The sequence below is a fragment of the Astatotilapia calliptera genome, chromosome 16, assembly GCF_964374335.1.
Source record: "Astatotilapia calliptera chromosome 16, fAstCal68.1, whole genome shotgun sequence".
Lineage (NCBI taxonomy): Eukaryota > Metazoa > Chordata > Actinopteri > Cichliformes > Cichlidae > Astatotilapia > Astatotilapia calliptera.
In genome coordinates, this window is record NC_137437.1 from 32,846,651 (window position 1) to 32,861,793 (window position 15,143).

General features: G+C 40.1%; 2 protein-coding genes and 1 non-coding gene across 3 annotated transcripts; all 3 read right to left on the bottom strand.

The window, feature by feature from the left end:
- Positions 1-1,457: 1,457 nt before the first annotated feature.
- LOC113007980 (chemokine (C-X-C motif) receptor 1) lies at positions 1,458-3,297 on the bottom strand. Its single transcript, XM_026145070.2, has 2 exons — positions 3,156-3,297; positions 1,458-3,055 (listed from the first exon to the last, which is right to left on the bottom strand). Exons 1-2 carry the CDS (start codon positions 3,160-3,162, stop codon positions 1,980-1,982), a joined length of 1,083 nt encoding a protein of 360 aa, XP_026000855.1. The 5' UTR covers positions 3,163-3,297; the 3' UTR covers positions 1,458-1,979.
- Positions 3,298-6,526: 3,229 nt separating this feature from the next.
- Positions 6,527-10,430, bottom strand: nabp1a (nucleic acid binding protein 1a). Its single transcript, XM_026145072.2, has 6 exons — positions 9,382-10,430; positions 9,017-9,155; positions 8,846-8,917; positions 8,363-8,447; positions 8,109-8,178; positions 6,527-7,577 (listed from the first exon to the last, which is right to left on the bottom strand). The coding sequence occupies exons 1-6, from the start codon at positions 9,473-9,475 to the stop codon at positions 7,375-7,377; spliced, it is 663 nt and encodes a 220-aa protein (XP_026000857.1). The 5' UTR covers positions 9,476-10,430; the 3' UTR covers positions 6,527-7,374.
- Positions 10,431-11,004: 574 nt separating this feature from the next.
- On the bottom strand, positions 11,005-11,086 carry trnas-cga (transfer RNA serine (anticodon CGA)). The gene has a single exon. It is a non-coding gene; the product is annotated as a tRNA-Ser (tRNA).
- Positions 11,087-15,143: the final 4,057 nt, after the last annotated feature.

Consider the following 15,143-nt stretch of genomic DNA (forward strand, 5'->3'; position numbering starts at 1 on the left):
GGGATGGCTGAGGTCCTTCACGATCTTCCTGGCCTTGGTCCAGCACCGCCTGCTGTAGATTGAGTGCAGGTCAGGGAGCTCGGAGCGGATGGTGCGCTCAGCTGACCGCACAACCCTCTCTAGAGCTCGTCTGTCCTGCATGGTGCTGTTCCCGAACCAGGTTAAGATGTTTCCCGCCAGGATGCTCTCTATGGTGCACGAGTAAAAGTTCCTGAGCACCTTGGAGGGCAGTTGGAAGTCTCTCAAGCGTCTGAGGTGGTAGAGACGCTGTCGGGCCTTTTTCACCACGGTGTTGATGTGACAGGACCATGACAGGTCCTGCGTGATGTGAACTCCGAGGTATTTGAAGCTGTCCACTCTCTCCACTGGGCACTCGTTGATGACGGGGGTCTGGTAGTTCCTCTCCTGCTTAGTGCTGAAGTCCACTATCAGCTCCTTTGTCTTACTGACGTTTAGAAGGAGGTTGTTCCTCTGGCACCAGTTCTCCAGATTCCTAATCTCCTTCAGGTAGGCCGTCTCGTTGTTATCAGAGATCAGGCCCACCACGACGGTGTCGTCAGCAAACTTGATGATGGTGGTGGAGCTGTATATGTATATTTATACCTATATCTCTATCTTTATCTCTTTATCTTAATATTTATCTATCAATATCTCTGTTTTACACTCATTTTATACGAGTGCATGATGTTTGAGATATATTTGCTGCTATGACAACTCAGTTTTCCTCCGGGATTAATAAAGTCTCTGATTCTGATTTACAATATACATGAATGCTGAAAGAAGCTGCAAACTTCAGCTGCAATGAAAACAAAAAAGCCTGACATACATGGAGCAGTTTTGTTGTAAAAAAGGACAAAGCTTGTAAGACCTGGGCAGTGAGAAAAACATGAACCTTTTAATTAACCTCTTACACCTGGTAGGAAAAAAGGAAAAGCACAAAACCCAAGAAAGCAACGTTTTGGGCTGTAAATGTTAGATTAAAAAGTTTGAAAATCCACTTTCATAGCTTTTGCATCCTGGATTTGTGAAAACTATTTAAAGTTAGACACAAGTTGGTTAGTTGCACACCTGCAAGTTCTTCCCGGCAAAATAGGAGTTTCTGTGGATCATCCAAACTGGCGCTATTTCTGCAAACCCAACAGCCAGTGCCAGTATTGAACCAACATGCTTGTCAGTTATCAAGTAAATTAGATGTTTTTGATCATTTTGTAATCAAGAGGGAGTAGATATCGCTCCTCCGATCTCAAATATGGCTGCATTTCTGTGGCTGCAGTCATCAAAACTTCTGCTTTTTCTCCCCTATACAAGCAAAGTTCACACCATTAACCCAATGGTGGGAACCCTGTGGAGGGGGGGGGGGGGGGTTTCCCATCATTTGACTGTGGTGTCTCAGCTGATCAATGAACACGTAAACCTCCAATGACTCTGCGGTGTCATATCAATCACAAACAAAGGAGCAAAGTGGATGGTTTTATTCATTTCTCATATATACAGACGTTGATGGCAACCATATACAGATACAAAAATGTAAATGCATTTCTATAAAAATAACTCAATGTTATGTAATTGATGAACTGATGTTTCACAATCTACCGCCGAATTGTTGCAACTCAGAGTTCACTGGCAAGGGCTCAGTGTTAATGTTGTAATGCTGCGATGTCGTGTTGAAACGCGACATTTTTTATTTTCTCTTTCTTCAGAATCGTCATTGAAGATGACGGGGCGAATTTAACAAAAAAGTGTGTGCAGCAAATCAAAGTTAAATAATAATAAAATAGAATCTAAAGTCTTAAAAAGTATGTACACTAATAATATTATTACACAAATTATTTAAAAATATTTTGAAGTCTTTCTTTGACAAATATTAGCTGCAGTACAAATATGAGGATTATCAAAACTAGCAGTTTTCCACACTTTAATCCCCACATTAAATCTCCCTGATCAGCTGATCTGAGTAGTTTCAAGTGTCTCTGATGTTCTCACATGATTGTAGGCGTGAGCTCCGATGACAGCGAAAATCTGCTGCTTCTTGATGTTGACGATCTTTCAATGATTCCTATCTTTGCCATTAACTGCCGTAGCCTCCTTCTGAATTTCTCTCCCAGGAAAGCGTACAGCACTGGGTTTAAACAGCTGTGAAGCAGGGCCAGACTCTGGGTGACAAACATGGCCTGGTCCACTGCTGTCCTCGCTGGGCACTGATACTCTACTATCTTTGCCCTGAAAAATGTGTCCACTATCACTACTAGGTGGTACGGCGTCCAACAAAGCAGGAAAGCGAGGACCACGAATATGATAACTTTCATGGCTCGCTGGCGTTGAAACCCCCCACGGATGTGAAGGAGGCGATGGATGGTGATTCCGTAGCAGGGCAGCATGATGGCCAGGGGGATGAAAAAACCCAAAGTGTGGCGGAGAATTCTGGTGGCCAGTCGCCACTCATCAGCAGTGCTGGGATCGTATTTTTCAGTGCACAGTACGTGACTAGAGTTGTAAGAGGTGAAAGTGGAGCTGAACAAGCCCGGGAGGGACAGAAGCGCTCCGACAATCCAGACGGCGGCACAAACTCCCCAGCTGACCAGCTGTCGATTAGTCCTACGAACCTCCATGGCGCGCACAATCACAGTGTACCGGTCCACACTGATGCAAGTCAAGAAGAGAATGGTTGAGTAGAAGCTCACCTCTTGGAGGACAGTGACTATTTTGCACATGGCTTCTCCAAATACCCAGCCCCGAGTAACCGAGGTGGCCCAGAACGGGAGGGTGATGGCGAGCAAGAGGTCTGCGATCGCCAGGTGGAGGAGGTAGAGGTCAGAAGGGGTCAAAGGTTGCTTGCTTAAGCTGATCACCAGCCCCACCACCACGTTACCGGGAAGTGCCATCACAAAGATGAGGACATAAAAGACACTGACAACGATCATCACAGTATCTGAGATGGTGTGAAAGTTACAGGGCTGGGTGGCGGGGTCAAGTAAAAAGTCTGTGTAATTATAGCTAAAGTTCAGAGCATCGTAAATGGCACCAAAATCCTCCCAGGACAATGATGCGTTTGGTTCTGAGGACAAAAAAGAAAAAAAGAAAAGAAAGCATTAAATTATTACAAAGACTTTTCCCAAACAGATTTAAGTTGATGAAAGGAGGATGAAAAAACTCACCAGTCATTGTGATGTCTTCTCAGCGGGACGCACTGAATGTGTCACACAAAGGCATTTGTCTCCTAAATGATGTATCCCTCTAGACCCCTCCCACCAGGTCCATTTTCCTGTTTGCGTCACACACACAGACTTTGATTTGCTCAAGAATCCAAACATGAAGGAAGTCTGTTTCCAGTCCCATTTACATTTACACATAGCTGCAAGCATATAGCACAACGTCACTGTCATTTATTTCTTTTTACAGCTTCATGTGTTGTTGTTTTTTCTTTTTAATACATCATTACAGAGTATTTTTAATAGTCTTTTTTTGTTGTTGTTGCTAAACCACAGTGCTTCCCCCAAAACAAACCCAGGCCCATGATGTGAATCACTGTGTCATGGGATTACTGTCACACTGGAGGCAAAATTGAAACAGAAACCACTTGTTGATGTGGTCTGTGAAATCTGTGAAATAAAAAAACACTGTTTGTTTTGTTTTGTTCCATGCATCGCGATCGTGTAAGCCATATACAGAAAAAATGGGAAAATAAGGAAAAAAAGCCTGGGGTACCGTTCAGCCTGTCGACAGTAGGATCTTTAGGAGTTGCCAGATCATCTTTTACCGCAACCATCAACCTGTGCCCTGGCCTGAAAATATGAACAGTTACAGCAATCTGACAGCAGAAGGGTTACCGTCATGATGATAATTCAGTGATTGCAGATTGGGGAAAAGCCTTGAATGTCGTGCACCTGAGTGCACAGTGATGCTGGTATAGCTACAGGTTATACATGAGTTGTATCAGGGTTGCCAGATTCCCAAAAGAGATTGTCAGTAGATGCAGTGAAGCTGTCAGCATGTGAGGCTGATAAGAGATCCTTCTTTGTAAATAAACCAATGGTGTGGCTTAAGAAAATCCTACGTGGCCTGCTTCTAGAGCTGTTGTGCTCAAAAGATTTCCAGTAAACTTGACAATAGCCTTTCAGGCCGAGGGGTAAAATACAAAATGAAGCAAAACACACCACAACATTGCTCCACCTTTTCCGACTCAGTTTAGAATCCTATACAAATGATTTTGTATGTGTTCAAAATTTTTTTAAATTAGTCGATATGTTCAAAATTTATTGATGTAACAGGTTGAAATCCTCATGTCGGCTTCTGTCGGTACAAATCTAAAATATGACAAATCACACGACGCTACTAGACTTCTGATGAAACACTGAGGAAGTTCCCAGCTCATCACATTCTTTGTCAACACGAGTGTCTAAGATCACATTTCCTGCCACACTTCTCATGTGTGTGTCAACTTCCAGTGTCACAAGCTCTCGGCTTTTATCATAAACATGTTTTGAACATATGGTTCTTTGAAAAAAATAATAAAATAACTTTAAAAAATAGTTCTTTGAAAGGTGCTCAGCAGTGACATGATTGCAAAAAAAGACTAAGAAAAAAACACATCTTGGTAAATAAAAGTAGAAATATAGAGTTACAGTAAAATGAACAAGTGATTACAACACATGAGCAACACAGAAATGAATTCTGAAACAGTGCTTTAAATATTTGAAATGAGCCTCGACCTCTGATTGAGAACAGGATTAGTGTATCAGGAGCTGTAAAAATAATCTTTTGGATTAGGGATGTTAAAACTGATGGGTTGTTTGATTGGATTTACTTTGCAATTCTGGACCAGGTCAACTTAGATGCTCTAAGATACAGTGGGAATGTGCAGCAGAAATCTAGACTCACTAACCCGAACACTGAGCCACACTGAAAAAAACCTGCCTGATATCAAAGACGACAGACAGATTCTCACTTTTGTCATCTGTGAGATGGGATTGTATTTGCAGGATCTTATTGTGTTGTGAAGACTTTAATGGGGGGGAAGGAACGTTACCCATTAACATCAAAGTGTACTTGGCACGCCAATCTAACTTGCATGGTGTATTGCAGGGGTGTCAAACATAAGGCCCAGGGGCCAAAAATCATCCTGGTGAAGATTCCTATCCAATCACAGCTTTTCCCCACACATAAAATCCTCCCCAGCGGCCATTTATACTAAAGTAATTAAATGATAAATTTTACCCATTTACTTCTTACAGGCCAAACAGTCGTGCTGACAGATATCTTCCTTTAGAACTGGATGCAAAAACAGAATCATTATGAAGAAGTGCTGTGTGTTTGGAAACTTTTTTTTTTTTCAAGGTCACACAAAAACAGAAGTTTAAAAATTTGAATAAACGTTATTTAAACTCAACAGATTTTTCTCCACGGGGGGGAAAAACTCTTGCAAATGAAATTTGCAATTTTAGTAAAGACAAGTTGGATGTGCAGTGCTAATGTATTTAAGAGCTGCTTATTCAAAGGGGATTTTGTGCATTTCCCACTTTGCTGAAATTAAAATAAAGACATTCAGTGGAAAGACGATGATTCGGGGACGGGCATATTTAAATTTATCTTTATGCAGGTGCTCAGGATCTAAGTTCACCCTACAATGAGGTTTGATACCCTAAATTTGTCTTACTTTAAATATGACGTGAAGTCCAGCTGTTTAGACTAAAAAAAACAAAAACAAAACAAAACACTCCTACAGCTGCTTTAGGGATCTCTTGTAGTCCCAGCAGCACACGGATCAAACAGCTGGCCTCTACAGGCAACTACACTTTTGTTCCACTTGTGCACACAGAAGACAAAGGTGGTGTCCTGGTGTTTTTGTGCAGCTTGAAGTCTACATGTACGTAAACTAACGTGAAAGGCCCTTTCACCTTTTGACAGAGAGTAAGAATCAAACAAAAAAATAAAAATAAAAAGAGAAAAACCACAAGTGCGTCAGAAAAGTGAGACTGGGAAATTGCGCCATCCTGAGGCCATAACGTTTAGGTGCTTGGTGCAACAGAGGATATGAAGACAGGGTTTTGTCAAAGCAACACATTGCTTCAAAACAAAATTCTTAATGCAAATGCTTTCATTTGTACAGACATAAGGGTCCTAACCCAACTGTGATAAAGGAAGTTAAACAATAAAACTCCAGTTCCACTTCTGCTTGAGCAATCTCGCCAAAAACCTGAAGTAAAGAAAAGTAAAACGGTAAAGTAACCATTGTCTGGGCAAAGCAAATCATGCGAAGGCATGTCCAAAAATAACAATTTATCAATCTGGGCACTAGATGGTGCTGTAGAGTGCAATGATGAGCAGAAAGGAGGTTTATTTTGCCGTTGGTGGCAGTGTGGAGCTTTAATAGAGGTGGCAGCATGTTTACAGGACGATGAGTCTTTTGGGGTGATGTGCATTCAGGCCCCTGAACACTTCTCATGTAGGCTTTAAACTGCAGTGTAAGAATATATCAGCGACAGTACGAGTAACTCAAGCTCTCAAACAGACTACAGAAAAGCAAATGTGACAGAAAATTGCTCTAAAATTTATTTGGTGAACTGTTTTTGCCAGTATTTAAGTGGTCCCTAAAGGTACAGTTGATGGCCAACAAAGAAAAAAAGAGAAAGAAAACAACAAAACATGTCTTATTGAAAAGAAAAAAAGAAACCGTTTACTATCAGTCTACCTACCAATAATTAAAACTCAAAACTAACACCTTTCCTTTCACACAGTCACTTCAGAAAACAGTTTGGTTTGAAGAGTTTCACGTGGGCAGTCAGTTCAACTACTTATTTTCACAACTTAAGGCCTTTTTTTTTCCTCTAAAAAAACTAAATAAAGCAGAAACTGATTTCCTGAATTAAATGACAGCTAAGCCTCGACATAAATTAAGAGAAGAAAGTGCATCAAGTGTTCAAGTAGGGTGTATAGTTTTAAAGAACATGAAGAGGGCAAGGGTTCAGGTTGGTGTTTGTTTGGGAGTTGGGGGGGTAACACTGGCACAGAACTGGCAACTTGAAGAAGAAGGGTGCAGGCTGGGAAGCTGCCCACACCTCAGCCACACCAGGTCGCGACTATCTAAGAAGCCCTGAAAACGCATAAAGTGGTAGATCATAATCACACTGTGCTGCTTATGAGAGCACTACCTGCACTACGGATGACAGACGACACATCTGATCATGTTAGCCTGGATTAAAAAAGAAAGAAATTCTGCAAGTAGTCAGTTGTTTGGTTTTTTTTGTTTTTTTATAGCCAACACAGGCTGTGATGAAGACGGGGCAGACAGGTCGGAAAGCTGTAAGAGGGGGGTAAATGGTGACGTCCATAGATTTCTCACATACCACCCTCCCCTGCACCTTCTAACCCCCAATTTCATCTTTTGGCACGTCGTGGGTCCCTGCCGTTGCTAATTGTAACTGAGGACTTTGTAGCTGGTGGGGCTCCAGCAGCAGTAACCGAAGGGGCACCGTTGCCAGGCGACCGTCCATTGGGCCGCCCGACGTTCCCAAACGTGGGGTCACGGGGTGCACCAGGTGGTTGATTATTGTTGGCATATGGCGGCATGGCACCGTTACCTGCAGGTTAGAAACATGAGTCAGTCCTCACTCATTTCTGTTTTTTGTCTCACATTTGTGGGTGCGACTGAAGTGTGTTTTGTTTTAACATGTCACCTTCTTCCTTTTAAAATCACAACATGAGTCATTTGTTAGAAGCAAGCTCATGATTGCCACCTCATGTTTGGTGTATTTTCTTTATTTTACCGCCAAGTTGTGTTTTAACTCTAGTTAAAACTAAACTAAGTGAGAAAATTACATAACCCTTGAAATGCCAGCCTTTTCATCCCTTAAAAGATTATTAAGCACATTTGTGAATAATTCAATTGATGACAGACGAACTTCTTTTAGCTGCTTCGCCTTATGCCAGTCCCTGTCTGGAATCTGAGGTTTTGAGGCTCCATCAGTACAGACATAAAGCTTTGTAAATGCAGGTGACTACAACAACAAACCCAATGTTAGCATCAAAGTGTACAATTACATAACACATGCACACAAGTCATCAGTCAGCTTGTGGTTAACTCAAAATTTGCATTAGGAAAATACACTGACCTGGTGGAGCAGATGTACCTGAATTCTGATTGGGTGGAGAGTTCCCCCTCTGATTCTGGTCAGGCTTCCCCTGGTAGACAAAGAGGAAGGCCACCTTAAATATATTTTCACTTAGACTGAGGCATGCAGAAAGCTTGCAGAAGACAGTTTAGCTTGATTTATTTGGGGAAATGCACAGATCTGCGTGAGAACAGGACAACCAAAGTGTTCTTGAGGGGTCTGCACCAGCTGGCCAGTTTCCTAAGAGTACTCACAGACTTGTTTTGCTGGTTTGCTTGGGCTAGCAGCTCTGGGTTTGGTTCACTGAAGTTGGGCACTTCTGAATACACCATACAGAATCTGGAAAGATATTAGAGAACATTTAATCATCTTGTATGATCGTTTCAGCCATCAGCTGTATTGCACTCATCCTTATGAAGAAATGCCCCACTATTCACACTTTATCAGCCAAGGGAAAGCCAGACTGTAACAACCACAAACTGTACTGTAGTAGAGGTCAGTGTGCAAACTTATAAAATGAAATTTTATTCGCTTTAGAAATAAACTTCAAAAATGCTCCAATCATATTTTGTGAAATGCATTAAAATGCTTGACTGTGTTTTAAAACTGCCTAAAACTAAAAATGTTTTACCATTACATTTTACAAAGCATGACTCTGGAACAGAGTGATACGCTAAGCAGAATTCCAAGAGGGACCGGAGCATTACATAAATAGATGTGTGTGACCATCTACTTACTCTCCAATCTTCTGTAGATCTCCTCCTCTTCCAGTGTATAAGGTCAGGCAGCCTTTCCATATAGATGCATAGCTAGCAGAGAAATACCAGGTTAAACTGGTGCAGACATACAAAATATGCAAACACCGATCTCTCTGGCAACATTGAAGATTTCTACATCCGCAGTCTTACCCTCTGGTTAGCTTGATGATGTCCCCTGGCTGAATAAGGCTGCCGAGTTCATCCCAAACGGAGATAGCTATGCTACCGCTCTTGTCTGCCACCTTGCATGAGCGCACCTCATGGCCATCTTTCGTTTTGGTTACTCGACCTAACAAAAAAAAAAAAGAAAAAAAGAAAAAAAGACTCAAGGTACAAATAGCTCTACCAGAGGCCAACTCTCAACTTTCACATAGAACAGTATTAAATCAAAGCCTCACTGTATTTAGGCTGTATCTCTCATGGCTTTCACAGCAAAGCTGCCGGTCCCTTTAAGAAAAAGGAGCACGAGTTGATGTAGGGAGAGACCGCTTTAGCCTCACAGTCCAACTACTCACCTATTTCCAAAACGATGAACACGATATTCAAATTTTTCGAGCCAGGCTTCACATCCTTTATCAAAAACAAGGCCTCGTTTGTTGGTGCTGCCATTATTAGTGTCGAGGGTGGAAAAAACGGACCACTGATGTCTCTCTTCCTGTCACTCAAACTCAGCAGCTATAACTGTCGTTACTATGTAATGGGGAGCTAAAACCGTTAGCTTCAGCTTAGCTAACTAGTTAGCCTGTCAGCCTTGCTACTTCTAACACGTATCTTAACTGTTTATAACATAAAACACAGGGGACCAGCGCCTTAGATAACCCACATTAAACTTAACACAAACGCTTGTGACAGTGGTGAAGGACAACTATACTCTTTACAGCTGACACTAGCAGGGTGACAAGATAGCTCCGCTAAGGAACAATTCGCTAAATGTTTGCTAGCTCCCAGTTAGCTACCTTATTTTAGTTTCAGAATACGAGTGTCTGGATATCTCGTTTTTCGCGATTATCGCCATAATGTCAGCTTCATTCTTCTCATAAAATTAGCTAACGTAGAATCCGTTGCAAAGTAGCTGTCAAGTACTCAAAACGATGTTTCGAAATCAGATACCAATAGGCTGACAAATCCAGAATCCCTGGTTCAATCTGAGGTTCCTGTTTTAACAAATACCACTCCACTGACTGCAAGTTACATTACAGCTTAATGTGCTGCCTGTACTTCTAGCCTTTTTTAGTAGACCCACTCGATCATATAGACACTTCTTTTTAATGCTTTTAAACTAATCGACCGCATTTCCTTTGTGTGCCTTTTGTAAGTATAAAGAACTGTTAGCCTTGTTAGCGCGCAGTCTGGCCAAATGCTTTGTTATACGACTAGTGTGTCTATTTTTAACTATCTGTAGCCCCAGTAGCGTTGCTGTTGTTCGAACAACACTTATTGTTAAACGTCCGAGGTATTAATCCCTAAATACTACGGCCCCCAAAACGCTGTTTTTTTTTTTTAAAAAAACTGTACACACTGCCAACTACACGGTTTAACCTTCCTGAACAATGCCCCAAAAACTACGTCAGCTGTACTGCCGGTCAGTTTTATCTCCACCGGACGATTCCATTTTTCTACACGGCGAAGGGGTATATTCGTAAAAGTATATTTTAATGTGATTTTATATAGACAAATCAATATATAGAGAACAATTGTATAGTTGTATCCTTGTAAGATACTGCATCCAAAACCATAAAAAGGCACAAAACCTAGCTGTTTAGAGTTGCAAATGAAAGCAGTTGGTTTTTACCATAGCAAATGAATTCCATTCACAAACAACGCGAGACGAGAGGAAATGTGAGTTTACTATCAACCGTAAAACGAACGGTGGTTTGCTTATTTATTTATTTTTAATAATGTCGCATCCGTTTTACTAATCTCGGTTTATCGTTGTTTTTGTCTTCAAGGTGTCCCAGTTTAAACACAGATTTCACTCAGAGTGTAGAATCTGTCATTTAGCACTAGGTATCGTGGGTAACCCTTCGGGGACACACATTGTATTAAATCAATAAATTGGGTCCAGTTTGACAAGTTTCTGAACGATTGAGTGTGAGCGTGTTTTATAAGAAGAAATTTGTGGCAATCAAAAGTTTTATCGTCACGAACAGGATTCGAACCTGTGCGGGGAAACCCCATTGGATTTCGAGTCCAACGCCTTAACCTCTCGGCCACCGTGACTATACAATCTGGTCCCACATATCTTTTTCACTATAAACATAAGCACTGCCGAGCGTTTACGTTACATATATATTTGGCTGAATTGTGCAAACAAACAGTTGCGTTTCCTACCGTGCTACTTACTACTGTGCAGTGAACGAGAAGAAGGATGGGGCGGTGGAAGAAGCGCAGGGTGTTTGCTTGATTTCGGACATAGGAGGGAGACAAACACCATCAAAACACCCCGCTCGCTCGCTCACAAACGTCGGAGAAATAAAGCTCATTAGACGTTTTAACGATGTACGCAAAAGAGCTGCGTAAAATATAGTGATCTTAAATAAGTTTTTTCTTGTGGATTTTATAAACGTTGTATCGGACAGTAATAAAAGTAAGGTTACGACTGCTGTGGAAATTTCCTTCCAAAGTTTATTGTTGGCAAAGGAAATGCCGGTATCGATGTCCTCTTATTAACAGGAAGATTCCCTCACTTTATTGTTAGAAATCAAAATTAAAATCAAAAGGGTTTTTATTGCGAATCGCTTCTACAGAACATTTTGGTTAGTCTCCGTTTTAATTGGATTAAACTGTGTTAAAGGAATAATGTGATTTTATGTTACTGTGCAATCCAAATTAATGGAAATTTGTATTTCTACAGTATCTGATTACTGATCTTGCTACTCAGTGCTAGTGTATATAAAGTCAATGGTTAATATATAAAGTCAATAGTTAGTGCTAGGGATCGGGGGTTAAGGTTGGTCTAAGGTGCTGCGCAACATTAAACCACAACCAACCTGGATTTTGTTGTTTATATAGAATGAGAATGAATAATCTGATCTAATCTCTGTATCATGAATCCACACTGTGTAAATAAGGGTTGAGTAACCTCGCCACTCCTTTCAGATATGGGTGATACACAGCCCTGCCTGCTCTAAAGTGTACTAGATTCCAGCCCTATGACAAAACTAAACAACCATACAGCCCTGTCAGCAACAAGCTTAACTAGCCTACATGTTTTCTACGCAATTTTAGGTCAAAGGTATTGAATTAAAGGAGACTTACTACTAGGACTCTACTAGCTTTGTAGGATTCACATTTCACAATAATGCATATTCATCTTATACTGGGTCATATGGAGGCCCTTAATACATTCTCTCGCTGAAAAGGGTAGCTTGCTTCTGAATGGCCATCTCCAGGTGGTTTGAAAAGCAACTTTAAGCCTGAGCTATCTATAAACATTTAGGAATACTTGCTTTTAATGACCTCATACAGATCTAAGAGCAAGGATTACTTGTACACACTGCATACCTCATTATTTACAACTATAGTCGTATTTTATATGTGCATTCACACAAGTTTGACAGAAAAACAAGGAAAAGCACAATAGATAATCTTTACCTACCTCTATGTAAGATCTACACCATTATCGTGTTTAACCATAACATAGATTAAAAGAAAACAAACAAAACAATTTCAGTGTTATAAAATGTTTATTAATGTATACAATACTAAAGTCTGCAAAGGAAAGGTCAGCATGTTTACAAGATTGGTGAGGGGAGCACATTTAAGCCCTCAAGTGATGAGTAATCTTCTGCCATGAAGGAAACTTCTTTGGTTTAAGTGGTTATCTAAGTCAGCCGGCTAAGAAGCAAAAACAAAGATTATGTTAAACACAAGATCACTACCTGACAGTGCTCAAAGTGTGTAGCACACCGTGGTCCTCATAACTCGTAGATTTAACAATGCAAAGAACGAAAAGAAGACTTTTGAACAAATACACATTGTATACATTTATTTTTTAGCAGACCAGATATCACCAAGTAGCACATTTGCATGAATAAGCAGAAAGTACACATACACCTAGTGTTCAATCCATTTTCATCTTGGGTGATTTATATGAAAAATGTAAATGAAAAGCAAAGGTTAAACACACTCAAGTTGTTCAAAAGGATACATATCAAATTGCTTTACGCATTTATTCTTAACAGATCTTATTCAATAAACGTGCAGAGTATTGCTGTAACACACAAAGCACTTTCTTTTTCTCCAAATACTGTAATACCAAAATGTGCTGTGTTTGCAGGGACTGTTATTTGGCTTTGAATTTTAGTGAAAGATAAAATTCTTTACTTTTACTTCAACCTACAAACCGTTTTGACGGAAAAAAAAAAAAAAAAAAAGCTCTGAAATGCAAGCAAGCTGCAGAGGCCATTTATAAAAACAGAGCCATGAATACCCTTAGATTACTGCTTAAACATAGTAACAACAATAGTTAAACAGCATATTTAACAATTAACATACTTTATTTGTTTAGTTGTATTTCAACAGTGGATAGTAGGTTTTCCCCCACGTGGTGTAAACATACAACACAGTCTATACAGCTTTGCTGTAGTAAATTCTCTATTTAATCTGATATCTGATGTATACATAAGATTTTTTATATTGCTGTTCATTTCCCATGTTAAATATTCCCATTGATTTTCCACAAATGAAGCTAAAACAATACATATGTTCCTGCATAAAACATACTGACTGAATACAAGTGTAAGAACTTCTTTTTTTTAAATTTGTTTTTATTTTTAAAATGTGGCACATATATGAAGCGAGTCACCTGAATGATAATCTTAAGCTCAACTATTATTATAATTAGGAATGTGTCCACACTTTTAATAAATTGATCTTTAATGTATAGTTTAGATTTTATTTTTTGACTTAAGACTAAAGCATTATTACTCACTTCAATCAGAAGCAGTGTAACACATCTGGTTCCCACAGTTTAAACACAATCCTACTAAGATGCACATACTGTTGCTCAAAGGCAACTTTAGCATCTTTCCCAACAGCTCAAGTTCTATCCTAGACATCTCACCTCACCCTCCACTATGAGCTCATGCCCAGGAGCCTCTGCTGGGGCATAATACCTGTGGCTCCACGTACGCTGTTCCTCTCTCTGCACTCCCAATAAGGAGGCCAAGGGCATGAAAAATGGGCTGAGAAAGAGTCATCCGTCAAACCTAGGAATGCTGCCTTCTGCCTTTATCCACTTCTGTGACCTCTCTGGATCCACTGCACTTGGTTGGGCTTGCTAAATTATTTTTAGGAAGTCATGGCATTGGACAGCTTGGGAAAAGCTCCAAGGAAGAGCAACAAGAGAAGGGTCACTTTACAGGAACTTGAAGGAATGACTTTCAAACACAAAGTTGATGTTTGCACCTCCTTTAAAATGTCTCATGGAGTTAATTTCAAAAAATTAAAAACTCCACGGAATTTCCGGCATGGTTTACTATCACTCTTATATACAAAAAGCATAGTAATCCAAGCCTACTGGGGAGCAGTTCCTTATACCAGCTGGTGCATGATAAAGACACTGCAGGTGAATGTCTGTGCAGCAACAAGACAGACGGGCTTTAGTGATGAAACAGTGTTTACATTTTAAACATATGAATCCCAGTAAACATTTCACCATGAAAGTTAGGAACGCCTTCAAGACAAACACTTTAGAATCACCCAAGTATCACATAATGACAGAAATCTCACAGATACATTTAATTTATGTACTGAAGGCAGTTATCGCATAGCAGTGTGCCTCACATAGAAAAATATAATCATTTCTCCAAAAGAGACACTTAGTATCTCAGTATTAAAACGATGTCTTCTACATTTCAAGCAGCTTCTATACTGCAGTCGTATGCTTTATTTGCATCAGCGTGACTGAACTCAAACTTAATTCAACCATAATAACCACAATTTTTTAAGGATGTTCTGAGGGTTTTAAAATGTATCTATTACATTTCATTTCTATGTGATGCAACAGATAATTGTTAGAAGTCAAATGGCAGCAGTATGTAATTCAAATAGTGTTTCAGATAGTCAATGTTTAAATTGTTAGGAATGACGAAAGTGGATCTCACTATGGGACTATATGCAATGCGTAAAACCCGAAGTGAAGGACAAGAGGCAAGACACAACCACCTGTTAGTCTACATCAGGTCAGCATAGGCCTAAGATTTCAGTGAACAAGCTCTAGTCCACTACTTAAAAAAAACAAAACAAACAAAAAAAAACCCACCCCAAGACCTTT